General features: G+C 36.6%; 1 protein-coding gene across 1 annotated transcript in view; it reads right to left on the bottom strand.

Annotated features, from left to right (window-relative positions):
* Window positions 1-19,178, bottom strand: part of CAMKMT (calmodulin-lysine N-methyltransferase) — a 352,032-nt gene that overhangs the window by 50,886 nt on the left and 281,968 nt on the right. Inside the window, exons 4-6 of the mRNA XM_039529504.1 lie at window positions 8,214-8,274; window positions 5,220-5,274; window positions 4,105-4,168 (exon numbers count right to left, since the gene is read on the bottom strand). Coding sequence (XP_039385438.1) covers window positions 4,105-4,168; window positions 5,220-5,274; window positions 8,214-8,274 — 180 coding nt within the window. The remainder of the gene's footprint in view (window positions 1-4,104; window positions 4,169-5,219; window positions 5,275-8,213; window positions 8,275-19,178) is intronic.

Genomic DNA, 19,178 nt, shown 5'->3' with positions numbered 1-19,178 from the left:
CCTTAATTGAAATTACATAATTAACCTACCAAAGGATACTGACTATTCAGGAATAGATATTTTAGGAAAAACCTCTAAGTGAATAATGTGGAAGTAAAGACAATTGACATTTCTTTTGTGTAACAGAAAATTAAAAAATTGTTGACCGAAAAGTGTTTTAAATTAACCTCCCCACACTCTGGACACACCTTTTGAAGTGTTTCCATGGCATTCAATGGAATCCCATCAGGTACAGCATGTACCTGTAGAGCAAAAGAAGGGCATGACTAATCTTATAAGCAGAACGTGTTGTTTTGTTAGTAAAAGCTGATAAATTAGCCTCAGTGCAGATAAATTATATAATTCTGAAAAAACTATTAATAATTTTAGTAAACATTTTAACATTATGTATTTTAAATACATATACAAACCCATATCTTAAGGTAGTCAGGCTGAACTTGGCCTTTATAACCTAGATTTATCATGATTGTTGAGAGATCCACACACTTTATTATTATTTATTGTTTTAATGGTCATTATTACAGTGTACTGTGTCAGGACATTGTATTACTGATACTTTCAGGCACTGAGCCTTGTCACACAATTCTAGATAAAGTAGTTCACGTCATCAGTGCACAGTGAGAAATAGAGGTAAACTGGAAGGTACATTACATTAATGAATCAGCTAGCTATTTTTCTTAGAAATGGGCCTGGTCTGTGGATCTGGAAATTCTGAGCTGATTCTGAACTTCCCCAGTGTTTTAGGGAGTTCACATTTGGTGTTCTGGTTTGGATCCATCATAGAGATATGACCCAAGCTGCAAAATACAGATTGAGATCAATATTACACCCAAAGTTTAAAAAGGGGCTTAGATCCAATGACCCAGTTCAAGTCCATTTTTAATTCTCCCTTGAAAAATCTAATCTTTTCTCTTTTTATATTATCTTTATTTATAGAATTAAAAAGGAACTTAAATTAGACAAATACACTCATAATAACTTATGACTGAAGCTGACAAAAGCAAGGAAATCTGTCTTTACATCACCAGGTTGTACCCAGATTCTCCATATAACTATATGTTATGATCTATTACACAATTTAGAGCTACCTGTGATAAGCACAATGGAAGAAAGCTTTTAAATGTGTTAATTGCATATGTCAGAGGATCATTTAGGATTTTAAAAGTTCTTAGCACCTCATGTCATAAGCTCATTTATCACCTTAAATATATTTTTATATATTTTCAAATGTACATGTATGGTGAAGAGTGACAGACCAACACCTTTGTTTCATTAAGGAAGTTAGTCATGTAATAGTCTAATAACATGTGAATATACTATCATAATATAGGCATTCACAATATACAGAGTGAATTCCTCATCTACCAGCCAAAAACAGACATGTCACAGTTTGGAAAATAATATGAATGGTGTCAAAAATTAAAAGAAAAATCAGATCCTCAAAAGCTTAAGAATACACAAAGCAAGGCAGTTAGTTACGCTCACTGAATTGCAATAACAACAACAACAACAATTATGATGATGATGATGATAATACAAAGGCAGATACTCAGATGCAATGCACTATTGCCAGGTCGATTTTCAATTACATTTCACTGATGTATTCATTTGTTTCTTAATGTGCTCATCTTGCCCATTAGGAATAATTAGCAGGCTTGCTTGGTGATTTCCTGGTTTCTGACAGTGATTTTTTTTCTTTTTGTTGACAACCACTTTTACTTTTTGGAAAGTAATTTTTGGATATTATAGTATGACTGCCATGTAATTTAAAATTCCTAAGAAATTTAAAGGGAAGATGTAAACAGTAATTTTTAAAATAAGGTTATTTTAATCAATAATACCTCAATAATAAAGCAAAATACTAGACATTAACTATTCCTGAAGAGCAGAATCCAGAAAAGAAAACAATAATTTAGCAATGCTAATATAATTTGGTACAATAAATTACTAAAATATACCAAAACTATCATAAAAGTTATTAGAAATAAATCATTACTTTTGGAAATTTGGGACATTTGGGGCTAGATTTTGTTCTCAGTTACTCCAATAGAAATCCCCTGATTTAAGTGGGGTAGGCATGGATGTAACAGATCAGAATTTTGTCTGTAACTGTTTTATAGTTAGTTACTATAGCAAAGGATGGAAAAATAAAATTACCATATGACAGAACATAAAACTATCAATGAAGTCCATTATAATACATAATATGCAACATAAATTGTAAAATGCAGTACAATAGGAGCACTTTGAACGTTGAGCTCCAGAGTACCAAATGTTAAAATGGGGCAGGAGAACGGGGGGGGCGGGATCTTTTTTGAAGCTTTCAGCAAACACTTCTCTGAAAGGCTAACAGAGTCACTACAGACTTTAAGACTTCTTGTAGGATTTTAGGAAATATAAGGTATTTCCAAAAAAAAGTGTGGGCACTTAACTTTTTTAATTAGGTGATATTAACTGTTATCCTTTCGAGGAACAAAAAACATTTTGATCATTTAATTCAATGCCATGAGTGAATGTTTTTAGCACATATCAGTTCATACCCTTGATGCAGAAGACTTCAACAATTTCGTAGAAATTCAGATGTGCTTATAGGATCTGTTACATGAGATATTTGCTGACATGATGTTTACGAAACCCAGACTGAAACTCTTTATGGTAAAAGGTCCTTTTTGTTAAATAGCCATACTTTTGTCAAACATCAACTTATTTTGCTATGTTGGTTTTGAAAAGCTTTTTCCCCCTCATATTTTTTATTTCCACAATGACACATGGCTAGAGGTGTGATATAATACAGTTACATGAAATGACACAGGACAATGCAATTGCCCAGCATCAAGTCACTAATGTAAACATTTGGAATTTAGAAACAATCTCAGAATCATAACTAAAACCCTACATTTTTGAGAAAAGGGGCATTTTTATGGAGCATTTTTCAAGTTGTAAAGGAAATGTTTTGTGATTGGCTGTTATTCTCCATGAAATTGTTGAAGTATTTTAGGCAATTATAGCTGGCTGAGTTACCTCTGAGAACATAAGTGTTTCTAAAGGCTGCTAGCTAATATTCTTGCACTGCCATGTCTCCTGTTTTAACAACCTTACATAATTGCAAATTTCATTTTTTAAAATAATCCACAACAGAGTTTAATTTAATGAAAAAATAAGTACTCATTATGCTAGTGTTCACATACATACAAATCATAAATCTAAAGCATTGTGACATTGCAGTGGCCAAAAACTGAACAACTACTCTTCCTGCAAATGCAAATTTAAAGATCACCAAGGAAAAAAAGCACAGATACCTTGCACTTTTTCCTCTCAGTTTCTAACAGGTATTAATATTCACTATATACATCAGTTCCTGTACTATTATAGATATATAATGTGGCCACAAATCATGCTCATTTTCTCTCTCACTTAGCCAAAGGACAGTTCAATTTTCTGAATTCTGTGTACATATTAGTATGGCATAATAATGATTTATTTTAAAATAATATAAGAAATATAATAAAATAGTACATAGAGGAGAGAGTGGTTTTTATAACCCTACATTAAGATAAATAATGCCAAACTGATAATTGATTAAACACAGTATGTAGATAATTTATAGGTAGTTATAAGTTAGTTGTAATAATGGTACTGTGCATGTATATGTATATGCTGTAAATACTGTGAAAATATATCTATATTGGACATATTGTAAATGGTTAGTATATGAAAGCAGGTTTGGTACAAAAAATCTAGCAAAAAGAATATATGTCAAGAGGGAGTTAATTATTTGGTTTACTTCTGTACTTCCTATTACACAGAACATAAAAAAATGGATTCTCTGAACACTTAACCATTAGACAAATATATATCACTGTACTTGCTGCTTTCTCTCTACCAACATGTACTTTTTTTTAATCCAAGAAGAAAGTGTGGAATTTATTACAGGGAAAATTTTAGTTTCGTTCAAGAAATGTTATATCTTTCTGTTTTTTAATTACTCATGGTGGAGACTTTTTTTTAATATACCCCATGCTGTCTTTCTTTATATCAATTGTTACTCAGCCAGTAAAAAAGGAATGAGCACAACAAACCAGTTTTCTATCTGAATAAGGATACTTTTGATGGCCTTTTCATTTCCATCAGTTAACAGAACTTCTTTGACATCTGCAGAAATAGCAACCTGAAAAAAAGAGCACAGCAAACAATGAGCAAATATGCTTGTCTGTGTGGAAGTGAAGACAGGAGTGACAAGCCTTCAGTATCATGCTTCCTCACCTATTTCTCTGTAACAATCTTCAATCTTTTTTCATTTTATGTCTGCATTATTTTAATCATTCAATCAAATCAGTCAATACTTTTATCATTCCATTTGCGGGAGCCTCTATCTTGCTATCATTCTGTTCCGTAATTGCATTGTGACAGCGGATGATGGTATTCTGAGAGGCTTTCATTTGCGGGCTTCTGTTTATCTAGTAGAGCCATCATACAAGGCTGTCACTCTGCCTTTCAGCTTGCTTCTGTCTGACTGCCTGATGCCCTTCATATAACTTTGCATTGCAGGCAGATGGCTTTGTAAGGGTAATTTTTTTGTGAGCTTTGACATGCTCGCACATTGGGCTGTAACCTCGACACATTGTATAAGAGCGACAGGTTTGTCAAATGCCAATCAGTGTAACAATATGCTTTTATTTGTAGAGACATAAAAACTTGTCTAATGCACTGCACTGCTACATAATATCTCCTGAATACATGACTCAGAACCCAGAGAATGGTGAACGACGCTCCTGAATGGCCAATCTAATTCAAAAGAATCTAATTACTGAGAGCTCTGGATCATGTTTGTTGGTGTAATAATGCAGGCAAAACATTAGCAGCTATATCATGGTGCTCCAACTGTGATTCGCCAGGCTATTCCTGTATCTTAGCAAATGGGACTATAATCTGAAAAAAAAAAATGCTTCAGCTATGGCAATGAAAGACAGACCGTACGTGGCCTGGAATGTCACAACAAGAGATATTGACTACACTGAGGTAAAATGTTTCTGCTCATCGAGGCAACCATAAAATCAATATGATACGAAAGCAAGTCAATCTAGAAGGTCTCTCAAGACTCTGCAGCTTGACTGCAGCTGATGCTGTTGACAGTTCTCTGACCCAGCAGTTGGAGGCACTGGAACATTTTTTCTTTTGTTCCTCCCTCTGAATGGGATTGGAATTGAGAAAAGACCTACCATGAGCCCAGCCAAGCATGTCATGCCACCCCCTAGCTCACACACAGCAAGGTCCCTGAAAGAGAGAAAGGAAATGGTAGAACCCATACAAATTAGATGAAAATGGTCAGAGAGACATATATGTTACAAGAACAAATTGCCATCTGCAGTACGAACTGAGCTACCAGGAAGTTGTAGAGACACGACTAGGCTACCTCATGTCGTTTGCGTTTTAAAAATAATTATGAAATAGAAAAGTCACAAAGCAGGCAAATCAGTAGGGGTTCCCTCATTAGTGTTCAGTGCAACATTACCACCGCTGAGCTGAAAAATCTGAGAAGGTTCCCTTTTTTCCCCTTGTCAATGGCGCTGTCTTTTAGAACTAAACTAGCTAGAGTAGCGAAAGATAATTGTTAGGAAAGGATAACATTGTTAATCCACATTCATTCTTTCAAAAACAGTTAGACAAGTAAATGGGGAAATGAATATTATTTATATCTATATATAGACATACAGCTTTATCTAGTAAATTCTTTATATTTTGAAAAAAAATACAACAAATTTTAAAACAAGCCACATACCTTACATGTGAAGTATTTAGATTTCTCAAGTAGCACTTAAATTGCAAGTGATATACAAACAATACTCGAACAATGTACAGTTAAACCACTGAAAACTAAGGTAAGGTGGTAATGTCAAGAGCCTAATCTGAACCCAGAAAAGCAAGAGAACTCAGAGTTAAGGCTAAATATCTGCTGTGACATGCTGTTCTTAAATTAGCCTATTGTGCACCGGCATTACCAATAATAACAACATATGTGCTATCTATATGGATGAAATATACTTCAGTGTGGAGAACCTGCATGATGGGAGCTGCATGGGGGGAGCCATCAATAGAATGTTCACATTAGCGCTGTCTCCAAACCGATGGCATGCTGGTGAGGGGGACGGGGGAGTGACTGCGCGCTGACATCACTTAGGCCAGCATATAGGGCAGTGTTGAGGGTGGGATCATGAGATTTCCAGTTACACCTATGGCAAGTGATTATAGCTGGTAGAAAATTTTCCACTGAAACATTTTTGATAGAAAATGGCTTTTCAATTAAATTGATATTTTTGTTGAAAAATGAAAAACTGGAAATTTTTTGATGAAAACAACAAAAATAAATTTGTTTTAATTCAATTTTTTTTGGTGGGAAAAAATAATTTTCCAACAGACAATACAAGTGATTTTTAAGGACTGTGTCCACTAGTCCAGCCCAGATAGCTCTCTCTGTTGCATCCCCACACACTGACACCCAATCTGGGAATGGGATGGATTTGTTTCCCTTAGACCCTACACACTTCACTTGCATAAAGACCACCGGTTTTATGGAAGTGATGTAAACATCACTCTATAAAATATAAACATATTTGGGAGCCCAAACAATGCTTTAACACAATAAGTAGAATTAAAAATAGAGAAGGTCTGCAGCTTAGACTCTGAATGTATTTGTATTTCATTGTTTCTATAAAATCTTATAAGAATGTTTTTAATTTAATTTTAACCTTATAAAATTATTTTCTCATGGTTTTTTTCTTTAGGTTTAGGGTTTTAAACAGGTAGTGCTTAATGAAAAAACGTACAATCCACATTTCACATTTAATAGTTATTATCCTTTGCAGCAATTACAATCCAGTATGTACCCAATTAATTTTTTAAAAGAGTATTATTGAACGAATAATGTAAATGTGTTTTATATGTATTTACATATATATATATGAGCACTTATTCAAACATGCATGATGTGGATTAACAGCTCTTTTGGAACCAGTCAGTCAGTCAGTCAGTCAAGTAAATATAGATGCGGTGATTTTTATAAAATGAAAATTAAAACCTATATGGAAAACCTATCAACTCTAAGTTTACTGCACAGAAGGCCTGATCCTGACAAGAGATGACTAGGTGAAACTGCCATTGGCTTTAATGGACGTTCTGACTGCTCAGCAGCTCTGAGTACTACACCCAGACTTAGGGACTTTTATAGAGGCAGATTTTTTAAAAAATGGAATACAGTGATCCATAGTGCACAACCACAGCAGTACCTTGTGTGCAACATGGATCAGTAACAGGCAACCCGTGGGACAAGTAGCTGGCTGAACCAGGCATTGGGGAAAAGTGACTCTGTGGGGCAAGTGACAGAGGAAGCCTTTATGCCAGGCTGGTGAACAGAATGGAGAAGCTCTGTTGCTGCTACTGTAGTATCAAGGCTGAAGTAACCTCCTCGGATCTTACACTGCCTTATGAAGGCCAGGGTCAATGATTGGTGAATATAAGCAGTGATAAATCCATTAGCTTTGCTCCTGCCTGTCTCCACCTGACCCTCAAAGAACAGTTGTTCACAACTGTGTAGGGAGCTTGTGTACAGATGGACTCCACCTACAACCCAAAACCTATACCATTGGTCCTGTACAATGGAACTGCAGGGATTCTGCTGAGCACAGGGCCCTCTACGTCCCCGGAAGAGTGGAAAGAATGTAAGACTTGATTTATTTTTTATTACTGTAAGAGTGGCTAGCAAGTGTTTGATAGGCATGTTATAAATATGGGAAAAATTAAATACATAAAATGCAGAAACGGGGTACATGTGCACCACTACATAATATGAATATGGTGTACTTTATCAGATAATACTTTGCTTGCTTTCCCAACAGAAATCCGTTTAAAGAGTGTCTTTTATTTCTCCTGACCTTCACAATCAGTAATGATTGATCGGAGCTTCACTTTTGTTTCCCAAAAATCAAAGTGGAATAAAACGCCTTGAGTGGAAATCAAAAGTCTTTGACATATAGCAAAAAGCTTGCTGTGCAATATTAATACCCAAAGGCAGCTCAAAATTCTTTGTTACAAGCAACATGCTTTCACCTTGAACTTTTTAAGTTTAATCTGAAGATTTAAATCATAGCAATCTTTACCATGTAAATACAATAAAACTAATGGATTGGAAAGCATCTTTTATATTCAATTCTGTGTACCTGAACATTTGATTTTGCTTGAGGCAGTAGAAAGCCAGCACCTCTTCAGAAGGCCAGATACCTATAAAACATAAAGATATTTGCTTTTTTAGAATAGATTTTTTTTCCTGAAAGGTGTCATTAATATTTAATAGCTGTTTTTTAGATCTGTACCAAACTGATCTTTTACTGGATTTATTTTATTTTATTTTTAAAATATGCCACAGTATCAGAGAATAAAGAACAGAACAAGACTTACAATAGAAATGCTTCTAAGGCTGTGTCTACACTACTCACCTTTTAGCGACACAGCTGTGCTGCTTTAGCCGTGCCGCTAAAAGGCGTGCAGTGTAGCTGCTGTTTGTCAGCAGGAGAGAGCTCTCCTGCCAACAAAAAACATCCACCCACCCACGAGCGGCAGTAGGTTTGTCAGCAGGAAAGCATTCCTGCTGACAAAGCGCTGTTCACCCTGGCGCTTTTCGTCGGTAAAACTTTTGTCGTTCGGCATGTGTTTTCTTAACACTCTTGAACGACAAAAGTTTTACCAACAAAGTTCCAGTGTAGACAAAGCCTAAGATACCCAGCAACAGACTTTATATGAACATCGGCAAGGCTAATCCATAGCTGTCGGCTTGTTTAAAAATTAGGCACCAGCATCAACATTATAAACATTAAATACAATCAAATTCTAAGAAACATCAGTTTCATACTATATATTTGACATTTTCAGCCTCACTAACTATTGGTAGGCAACAAATTAATACATTTATAGAGCTTAAGACCAGAAGGGACCATAAGATCATGGTCTGACCTCCTGTATATCACAGGCCATTCAGTTTCATCCAGTTCCCCCTGTATTGAGCCAATAACTTGTTTGAGTAGAACATCTCTTCCAGAAAGGCATCCCAACTTGATATGAAGACATCAAAAGATGAAGAATCCACCGTTTCCCTGATAGTCTGCTTCAGTGATTAATTATTCTCTCTGTTCAAAGTGTATATCTAATTTCTAATCTGAGTTTGTCTGGCTTCAGCTTCCAGCCACTGATTCTCGTTATGCCTTTCTGCATTAGATTAAAGAGTCCTTTAGTACCTTGTATTTCCTCCCCATGAAGGTACTTATACACTGTTCTCAAGTCACCCTTCAATCTTCTATTTCATAAGCTAAACAGATCGAGCTCTTTAAGTCTCTTACTGTAAAGCATTTTGTCCAGTTCTTGAATCATTTTTGTGGCTCTTTTCTGCACTCCCCTCCATTTTTCAATTTCCTTTTTAAGGCATGAAGACCACAAGTGGATGCAATATTTCAGTATTGGTCTCACCAAAGCCATATATGGAGGTAAAATCATTTCCAAATTTCTATTCACTACTCCCATTTATACATCCAAAAAAGGATAGAGAATAACTTCTAACTTTTTCAATTGAATTATATTCAATTATGAAACGTGCAGTGACTCTGTGGGAAAGTTATACTTTTGTGTTTTTTCCTCCATTATTATTGGTAGTGAAAGAACACTCCTATATATAAGTGTAAGTCACAGCTTGGGCTGGCTTACTAGCTTCCCATGAGAGTGACCGGGCTTCAGAAGCAAACTATGCCTGTTTGGAATTAAGAACTTCATAGATCATATACTCATATCTGCTGGGGAGGTGAACGGGAAGAGGAAGTTTATGCCTAAGTTTTGTGCACTCCCACAGGCCCTAAAAGTGACACTGCAATCTCATGGAACTACAGTGAGAGTCTATAATTCAAAGCTTCCATAAGCAAAGAGGTGGGGTGACACTGGAAAATAGTCTGCCTGAAATTAAAAAGGTAGAAAGGTAGAAAGACCCAAAGTTCCTATTTTTGGATAAGACTTCCAGAAAAGGGTTCCACTCTCAACAAAAACACCCACTCAATTCTTAGAGACAGTAAAAAGGTTATTCAACAAATAGCAACTCGTGATTTTTTCATCAGTGCATAAACTTTTTCTATTTCCTCATTTCAAAGTTCCCTGAAACTAGGAAATGTCTTGAAGAAGGAAACACAATAAGTAATATTGCCCTTACAAACTCCCAGTAATTCTCCCCAGCAAATGTCTTAATAGTTTGAAATAACCAGCTGTTACCACATCGTAATAATTCTGTGGCTACACATACTATAGGGTCATCATATTCCACACATTTCATTACTTGTTGTAGTAATAGGCCTTATATGTCCCCTGAGGACCAGTTCCAATCAGCAGAATGCAGTGATACACATTTTCATTAGACAGTACATTATATATTCCCAGACCAGGCAAAGCAGTAAACCTCAGATATGGGAGAATGAAGATTTCAGAACCAACCATCAGATGCCAATTGTAATGATTCCATAGCTATGTAGACATCAACATTTTCAGGTATTTTGCACAGCGTGTATGAACTTTCGGTCATTAATAGCAATTGAATTCTGAACCTTCTAATAAAAAAAACCAAGGTCCCCACAAAATGGGTTATTAATTATTATTATCTATTATTTCTTAAGCACCAAAACAATGGGCTCAGTGACATATAGGACACAAAGGAAGGCACAGTCCATGCCCTTTGCAGCTTACAATATCAATAGACAACCAAGATGAGACATAAACCCACAATGGGAAACCTACAAGGTGGTGCTAACTTACAGCGTTTCTTAGCTATAGGAGACTCTCCATTAGCTGTATTAACATTGGGGTTCATATCCTTGATGGGCTGCAGTCAACAGGGAGAAACAATCACATACATATCTGAATAAGTTTGATATTCTATCCAGTAGAAGGCAGTGGTACATATACACATTATCTAGTATGTTAAAACAGATTCAAATACCGGCAGGGTAAACTCAGAGCTTGTCTACACAGTACCACAGTGTAGATTGTGGGGAGTGAATTACAAAGCATGCCAAAGAGTTGCACTCTACCTGCCCTGTGTGTATGTTGCTGGCATGAATGGAAAGGTATCTAGTTCATGTTAATGTAACCCCGTTGGAAAGAGAACTACCATAATGTGAACTAGATACCTTTTAGTTCATGCCTGCAGCGTCCATACAGGACAGTTAGCGCACAACTCTTTGGTGTAGTCCTGTAGTCCTCATAACAGCGCAGTGTAGACAAGGCCTTAGTCTTTCCATCCTACTGAAGGATCCAGACAAATAAATTGAGTATAAAACTTACTATGTATGTGGATCTTTCAGATCTTATATTTTGAAAAATCCTTTCAGCTCTTCAGAGTCATAAAAGATATCGTAACTCATTTTATAAGAATGGAGTTTTGCCCCATGGTGTTCTTGGCCAACACTTCCCCTTCTCTAAATCACTGTGCAGCCTGATGGTCATCTTCAAGAGCGTCCCAGTCCATTCAATTGCTATCCTCAGTTTCCCACAGCTGGCTACTCTTGCTTTGCGTTTTATATATACAGTTCGTAAGCCATTTCTGAATAAAAAACGATCAGATATGTAAAATTTAATATTTTAATTAGTGTTGGTTCACATACCTACCAAAAGCATTGAAGGAACATTATTATTTGTACAGTTCACTGTAATTTAGATTTACATGGTGTCTGAAAATCTGTTATTTTTCTTCTACACACCAGGGTTAAAATCACATATTCATACACAATTACCCATTTCTCAGCAATATGTACACTAAGGATGCTAGAGGATTTTCTCTTTTTTTTTTTTGAGCATTGAAATATGTTAAAATGACAGATTTTACATTGAATATAATAACTATTTAAGTGAATAATATAAGAATGTTTCAGTTTGCAACTGATAGGTGTGTACTCAAGCAACAACAGTGGTTTCTGGTGTTTAGTGAATAAGTGGTTAATTCAAGACCATTTGTAATACTCTACAATCCACATTAAAAAAAACTGTTTATAGCAAACCTTGAGTCTAAATGACTCTTTAAAATACTTGTTTTTGTAGTAGAGGGCCCTGAGTGTCTGAGCTTGTCGCCCATTGTCCAAAATCAAATGCTTCTCACTTTGATGTGGCTTTGATTGAAAAGACATCCTGACTGAAGTCAAAGTATTCACCAAATCTTTTACTATTGGACATCAGTTCCTTGGCCCCGCCACCACACAGTGTTAATACCTACTTCCTCGTGGCAGCAGCTGCTTATACACCACTTACCCCATCACTGGGACAAAAGAAACGGCATCTTCTGAAACAAAAGTGCCATTCTATAACCAGCTGCTAACAACACACACTGCACCTTTCTCCTCCCCCTTAGGGGAAAGTATCACCTCCATAATGATCCAAGATACCGCCAGCTAAAGAAGCAAGAGTCAGAAGGTCTCTCATGAACCCAGGTCTCAAGTGTGGAAGCACACTGTGCTACCAACTAAACCAGCAGCAAGAATACCTTTGTTAATTTTAGTAAAAGGAAAAGCTTCTCTTGCCTGAACAGGTAAGTAAGCCTCTTTGACTGCTTTCAGAAAAGGGATAAGCTTAAAGATCCAGGTGGAGGAGTCTGCACTCTGCCTTCTACTCTTTCATTCTGACCTACATTTTTCAACATTGTGACCTACATTTGTAGCATAGTCAAACTATAAAATAGTATAGTTTCTGTTTAAAAAGAAAACAAATGCTCAGTTCTGTTATAATTCAACGTCAAAATCCACAGTAGTTAGCATATAGCACTAATTCTTCAGAGACAAAAATATTATTTATTACTTCCTGCTATACAAACATACACATACATGTGCATATGGGTTTTGTTTCATGCAAAAATACTGTAAAGACTTCTGGGTACAATTAACAAAAAGATGCCTCTGATTTTACATGCATAAAATTGGATGGGCACCTATTTGGATGTGCAATTACTACTGCATTTACACATGCAAATGCTTGTTTACAAACTTACACCTTTGCATGTACGAGAATAACTGCACCTCTTCACATCAGAACAGTTGTGCAGGAAAAAACAGGCAATGGCTCTATTGGACTTTACAGCTCCCCTTCATGTCAAGGTGTGTTTGCGCATGTGTAGATGTACAGTACTCGTTGAGGGACTGTGCCTCAGCACAAAGCCTCCCAGAATTCCCAGGAATACAGCTGCTGTGCTGCCTTTATGCACACAGCAACTTCCTTTGGTTTGCTGATGCAAAGTAGTCCATTCCTCCCACTCCACCCTGATTCTTTTGCAGTGATTGCCAGAAGAGGTGCACTACATTGCCAGAACTACTGGCTCTAGGTATCTACACAATGGTCATTATGACTGTACTGGCATGTGAGCACCTTAATCACTAGATGGGAGGGGTGGTGAAGGATGTGGTGTTTATTTTATTTGTACATATTTCTCTAGCACTCATTGTCATACCATCGTATCAGAGCACCTCACCAACATTACTGGACTTAGGCTCATAAGAATCCCTTGAAATAATGAGTACTATTATCCCTGTTTTACAGATGGAGAATTGAGGCACAGAGATTAGGTGACTTGCTCAAGGAGGTCACACAATAAGTCTATGGCAAAGCCAGGAATAAAGCCCACATTTCCTGATTCATAGTTCTGTGCTTAAATGACAACAAAAATCCTTCTTCCCCTATAGAGAAAGAGCAGCTAAAGAAGTCATGCTACCCTAAGGATGCTCAAATGGAGTTGCCTTTGCCACAGTACCCATGGCAGAGTCAGTGCCCTGAAATGGTGCCTTCAATTCCTTCTGCTTCAGCACAGCAGCTCTTTTAGCTGCCTTAGTGGTATGTGGCCTAATAGGAATTTAAAGCAGGCCTGAAAGGAATACTTGCAACTCAGTCTCATTGTGAGGGACATCAGCATTTCAGGCAAAACCAAACCTACTGTTGTTCCTACTCTATTACAGTCAGTTACTGGCATGAAAAATGATGAACCATGAGCAGGAGATTACAGAAAATTTTCAGTTGAAAGGAATTATCCAACACTTTTAAAAGATCCTCCGTCCACTATTTTTACTTGTCCCTTATTTGGTTCTTAACAACTTATGTTAAAGACTAGTGTCACACATTTGAAAACTCACAGACTGAAAACTGTTACAAAGCTTCTCCAAAAAAAGTAGCATATTGTTAGAATACTCTCAGTATAGAACATCCAGTATATTTACGTATACATCTGTACAGAAGGAGCCAATATGCCTCTTTGCGCTGCTCCACTGGCACAAAAGAGTCATAAACCCAGCTGATTCAGCTAGCTGGGACGTCTCCCTGCACAGGTATAGGGAGGTATAGGGTCACTGTAGCAACTCTGTGCCACTCCCAGCTACACCAAACAATTTCAGTCCAGTCCATAGTGAACAGGTATCTGTATCATAATAAAAATTACCAACGTTATTGGCACTAACTGGCAACTGGTATTGGTAATCTCATCTGAGGTACCAAGGATTGAATTGAGCCACAGAGAATTAACTACTCTTTCACCCCTAGAGATCAGGTTTGAGGCATATTGCTGGGGCAACACAGGGAAACTTTATTACTGCCTGTGCTGTACCTATTCTGTGGATAAAAGGTTTCAGTTTCCAGGGTTGTCAATCCAGTGCCTTTCAAGTGCACTAAATTCACAAAAAGGAAGAAGATGCACTGTAATTCCTAGGTTTACAACACCTACAAGATACATTTTATCCTCAACTGCAGAAAAATATAGAAAAACAAACATGTCTGCTTACTAGTATGCTTATATTCTGGGTAATTTACAACTGTGTCCTTTTACACTTATTGTAACATATTTACAATTGTACTTTTAAGGTATGAAAAGTTTAACTCTTTGTTTTCAACTCCAGAGACCCTGCCTTACATTCATCTCCTAGTTTACAACAGGTCACAATAGAAAATGAGTTTGATGATCTCATTCCAATCTCCTTTTGTGTGCATCACCGCCTCACAATTTAGCGCGAGAGACTGTGTATAGTATGCTTAAGAAAGATCTAGGACTGGAGAAGAACTGATAGTGCAGGTCAAGATTGAGATATAATGGCAGAGTTGTATGGAGAAAATTGCAGAATGCCTCTTAGCCCTATGCCTGGCCTTAGCCAATGCTATCAGTCCCTCTGTTTACTGAGCAGTAAATTCACTTACAAATGAAAAAAAAAGTATGAAAGTGGGGAATGAACAGCATGGTGAGAGCTAAATACAAAATGGACAGAGAGTGGTCAAGTTTCCCCACACAGGTTTGTCAATGCACCTCATTTCTGACAAGCAACACTCCTAACATAACTATCTTGGGCCTTTCTTGAGGAAAGATCTCTACCACTCATGATTGACTATGTCTGATGAGTTTGCATGGTGAGTCTAAAAATCCTCCGAGATCTGCCTCTTAGCCCTATGCCTGGACTTAGCCAATGCTATCAGTCCCTCCGTTTACTGAGCACTAAATTCACTTACAAATGAAAAAAAAAAGTATGAAAGTGGGGAATGAACAGCATGGTGAGAGCTAAATACAAACTGGACAGAGAGTGGTCAAGTTCTAAACATTGCCCAAATATCACAGCTTGAGCCCTTCTCCAATTTTGTTATGTCACCAAAAATGTGCACTGAGATCAACGATAGGATCAAAAGTCTTCATTTTACTAATTAGGTCATACAGCACATAAAAGTGGAATGTAAGTGAAAGGTTAGTGCATTAATCCATGATGCCTAGGTACCCACTTTCAGTGGACTGTATCTGAAAACGGACAAATAGATATAACAACTTACTACTGGTATGAATAGTTTTCAGATATCATAACATTTTAGAGTCAGCAAAAGAAAGTTTATCATACAAAATCCCTTTCATGCTAGCCCAAACACAGGAGTCTGACCAGCATAGTAAAATGAAGTAGGCAGGAATGTAGAGAAGGGAATGAGTAAACATCTGTTGTTGTTTTGTCAATGTTTACAATGTTTTAATTCATAATTTTCAAACCTGGGGGCCTAAATTCAGGCACTTACACCCACATTTAGACTACAGTGAAAGTTAATGGGAGCTGTGGGTGCTTGGCATCTCTGAAGGAGGGGTCACTTTCATTAAGGTATTTAAATATGGAAGTAGGAGGCAAATTTTCACAAGGCCTCAACACTCACAACGGGGGCCAGATTTTCAAAAGGGTAGCTACTGAGGGTTGAGCTCTTTTGAAAATCTGATCCCAGGTGTCTAACATTAAATGCCCAGTTTTAAAAGTTTTAGACTAAGTACACTTGTTAAATGGGCTGGGTGATAAATACACTGTATGAGGGGATTTTTTGTAACAAATGTGTTCAATAGTATTTACCAATATCAGCTTGCACCTGAACTTTTCTACATGTCAATTCTGTCCACCCTCACCCACCTCCACCTTTAAGTCCTGTGAAGAGGAGCAATTTGTGCCTACACCAGAGGGACAATATTCCCCTTCCCACAGCAGGAACTGCCACAAGTGCATTTCAAAAGGTAAAAGAATACTAGAGAAATTGAGGCTATAAAAAGGAACACATCTCCCCACTTTTTCCTCTCCACATATGTTTTATACAAACCCTTGCCTTTCTCTCACTCTAAAATGGAATTTATGATATTCAGATCATTGAAAAATATATATAAGCATTGGCTGAGATCTTTAGCCTGGGCAAAATGGCCTCAGCGCTATATCTCTCACTTTCATCCTCATTATTATTCATGACTAGGAGGGAAACAGGATGGTTTGCAATCTGCACATTTCTTTTATAGCACAAACTTAAGAGGCTGTGTGGAACTGATGCGGAAATACAGTAACAAGTAAAAGCTGTAAATGTACAGCTATATGTAAAATCATCAAACTGTACAAACCTACTTGTATGATTGTCTTTAACACCTTTTTTCAAATGAATGAATTTGATTTAGTTTTCTTTACCCAGTTTTCAAATAGTCATTAAAAATTAAACAACACTGGAACAAGCCTTTTGTGATTATAGCCTTCACTCTCCTGCAACAAACTGGATCTATAAATTTACGTACCATTGTAGATGTAAATTACAAAATTTTATATTCAACTATATTAAAACATCTATTCCAAAAATGATTACCAGTTGTGAAAAGCAGACAGGCTTATCACTTGCTGTCAGTTGTTCATGTCTAGTTAAGCAATAATGTGCTAAAACTGCTCTTTTGTTTTGTGTAAGAATTTTGGCAATAGAAGAAATGAACACTCGTTTAATAAAAACTCAGGCTGCTTTTTGCTTTGATGGAGGAAGCAGCTGCCTGTTTTCATTTGCTGCAGAGCAGCAAAACCCATCAATATAATAAGCAGCTTAGATGCATCCATCCACAGCATCTGTAAGGATATAGGGCTATTCGCTCAAAACCAATCCTTGGTTTAATTTTAACAAAGATGTGTCTGACATATTTGAAAATTTATTATAATAGGGTTTTGAAATACTAACAATTTATCTTTTCTTTTTAAATACTTTTCACAGATTTTGAAAGGAAAGTATACATATCTGAATGATGGAAATGATAAAATGAATGTTGCAAAAGCAAACTGCAGTGCTAGCCTAAAAATGCAAAGATGGAACATTAAGAGCATGTCTTCTGGTTCATATTCTCTCCCCTCTCTTCAGAACATGGAAAAAAAAGTATTTAAATCTTTTCAGTGTAGTTTTTTCAACATATAAAAAGGTAAAGGGAAATACCAGATATTAATATTATGGAAAACTAAAAACTGCAAACATTCTAGTCTGCATTGCACAATTGAAAGTATTACATTTTAGATACTAAGTTTCAGCAAAGTGAGTTTGTCCAAGTGACAACTTTGAACTGCAGTACAAAACGGTAATTAAAAATAGAATCACAAGACTTTCAGATATAACTATAAAAACACACCGAGATAATATAAGGATATCTTGTATATAAACCACAAAACTCTATTTTCCAATAACACTAACTCTAAAATGTGATAGTGTATATTTAAGCTTTTAAAAATTCTAAGACATTATTATTTTAGTGCTGTATAGCATTCTAAGACCTTCCTAAGCTGAGCTTTTAGATGATTTGCACATTAACTGAGAAGTCAGATAATTCTTAATCCTCCTTTTTTCAGATCCAATAATGGATAAGGGAGCATCTTAGTATGATCAAGTAGCAATCTGCCTAGCTAGAGTGGTAGTATACCTGAATTTAGGATTAGCCATTGAGTTTTCATAATATCTGATTTAAATGAGCACTCATTTTGAGAAGTGTAAAGAGAAAATATTCGATGATAGCTGAACTGATAGCTTTTCCATTTAAACATGTAGTCATGAATTCTGAGCATATGTATATGTGTTTGCTTCCCATACAGAAAGTTCTATAAACAAAAGAGGATTTTCTAAGAGTGCTTCCTAGGCATTCACAATATCTTATGGATAAATCATATTTATCTCAGCTGTAGGCTTGTATCCATTCCTAGTCAATTCCAATATTCTTATTTTGCTATGTACAGCTGAAATCAATGTGTATCAGGAGACAGGCTTGGCACAGGTGGGTTACATTAGAAGAGGGGAAGAGAATCCTCAAGACCGGTAGAGCATTCATAGATCCAAATCTTGGTTACTAATACTGTATTATTACTTTTTTTTCCTTGGGCATTTGAAAAGGATGGGGTTGTTTATTAATCTGGGACTGTAAAGTTTGGGGGATGGATCTATTTATGACTGTGGACGTGCTAACACTCAAGCTAAGTAGTTTGATTTGGGATTGATTGTGTTTAGGTGTTTGCCCTTTTTTTTTGTTTGTTAATTCTAAGTTTGGAAGAAGCATCCACAGCTTCAGATGAGTGCTTATAATATCTGTTTTTTTAATTAATCTATACAAATACCACAGTCCTTGCACTCTAATGACTTCTGTGTTTCACCGTGCTGTGTTTCACGATGAAGGGTTTATCAGCCAGTGGATGCACACCACATAGATCACCCACTTGTTTGGCCCCTGCCTTTCCCAATCTGTGTTGCTGTTGGAGATAGCCACAGTGTTCGTAAGGGTAGAGTCTCCTTATGCAGCCTCTCGATAACCAGCCCCTGGTGCAATGGAATTCCACAGTATTTGGGGC

The sequence above is a fragment of the Mauremys reevesii genome, linkage group 3, assembly GCF_016161935.1.
Source record: "Mauremys reevesii isolate NIE-2019 linkage group 3, ASM1616193v1, whole genome shotgun sequence".
Classification (NCBI taxonomy): domain Eukaryota; kingdom Metazoa; phylum Chordata; order Testudines; family Geoemydidae; genus Mauremys; species Mauremys reevesii.
The sequence above is the reverse complement of the archived record's forward strand: the minus strand, read 5'-3'. Positions and strand labels throughout refer to the sequence as shown.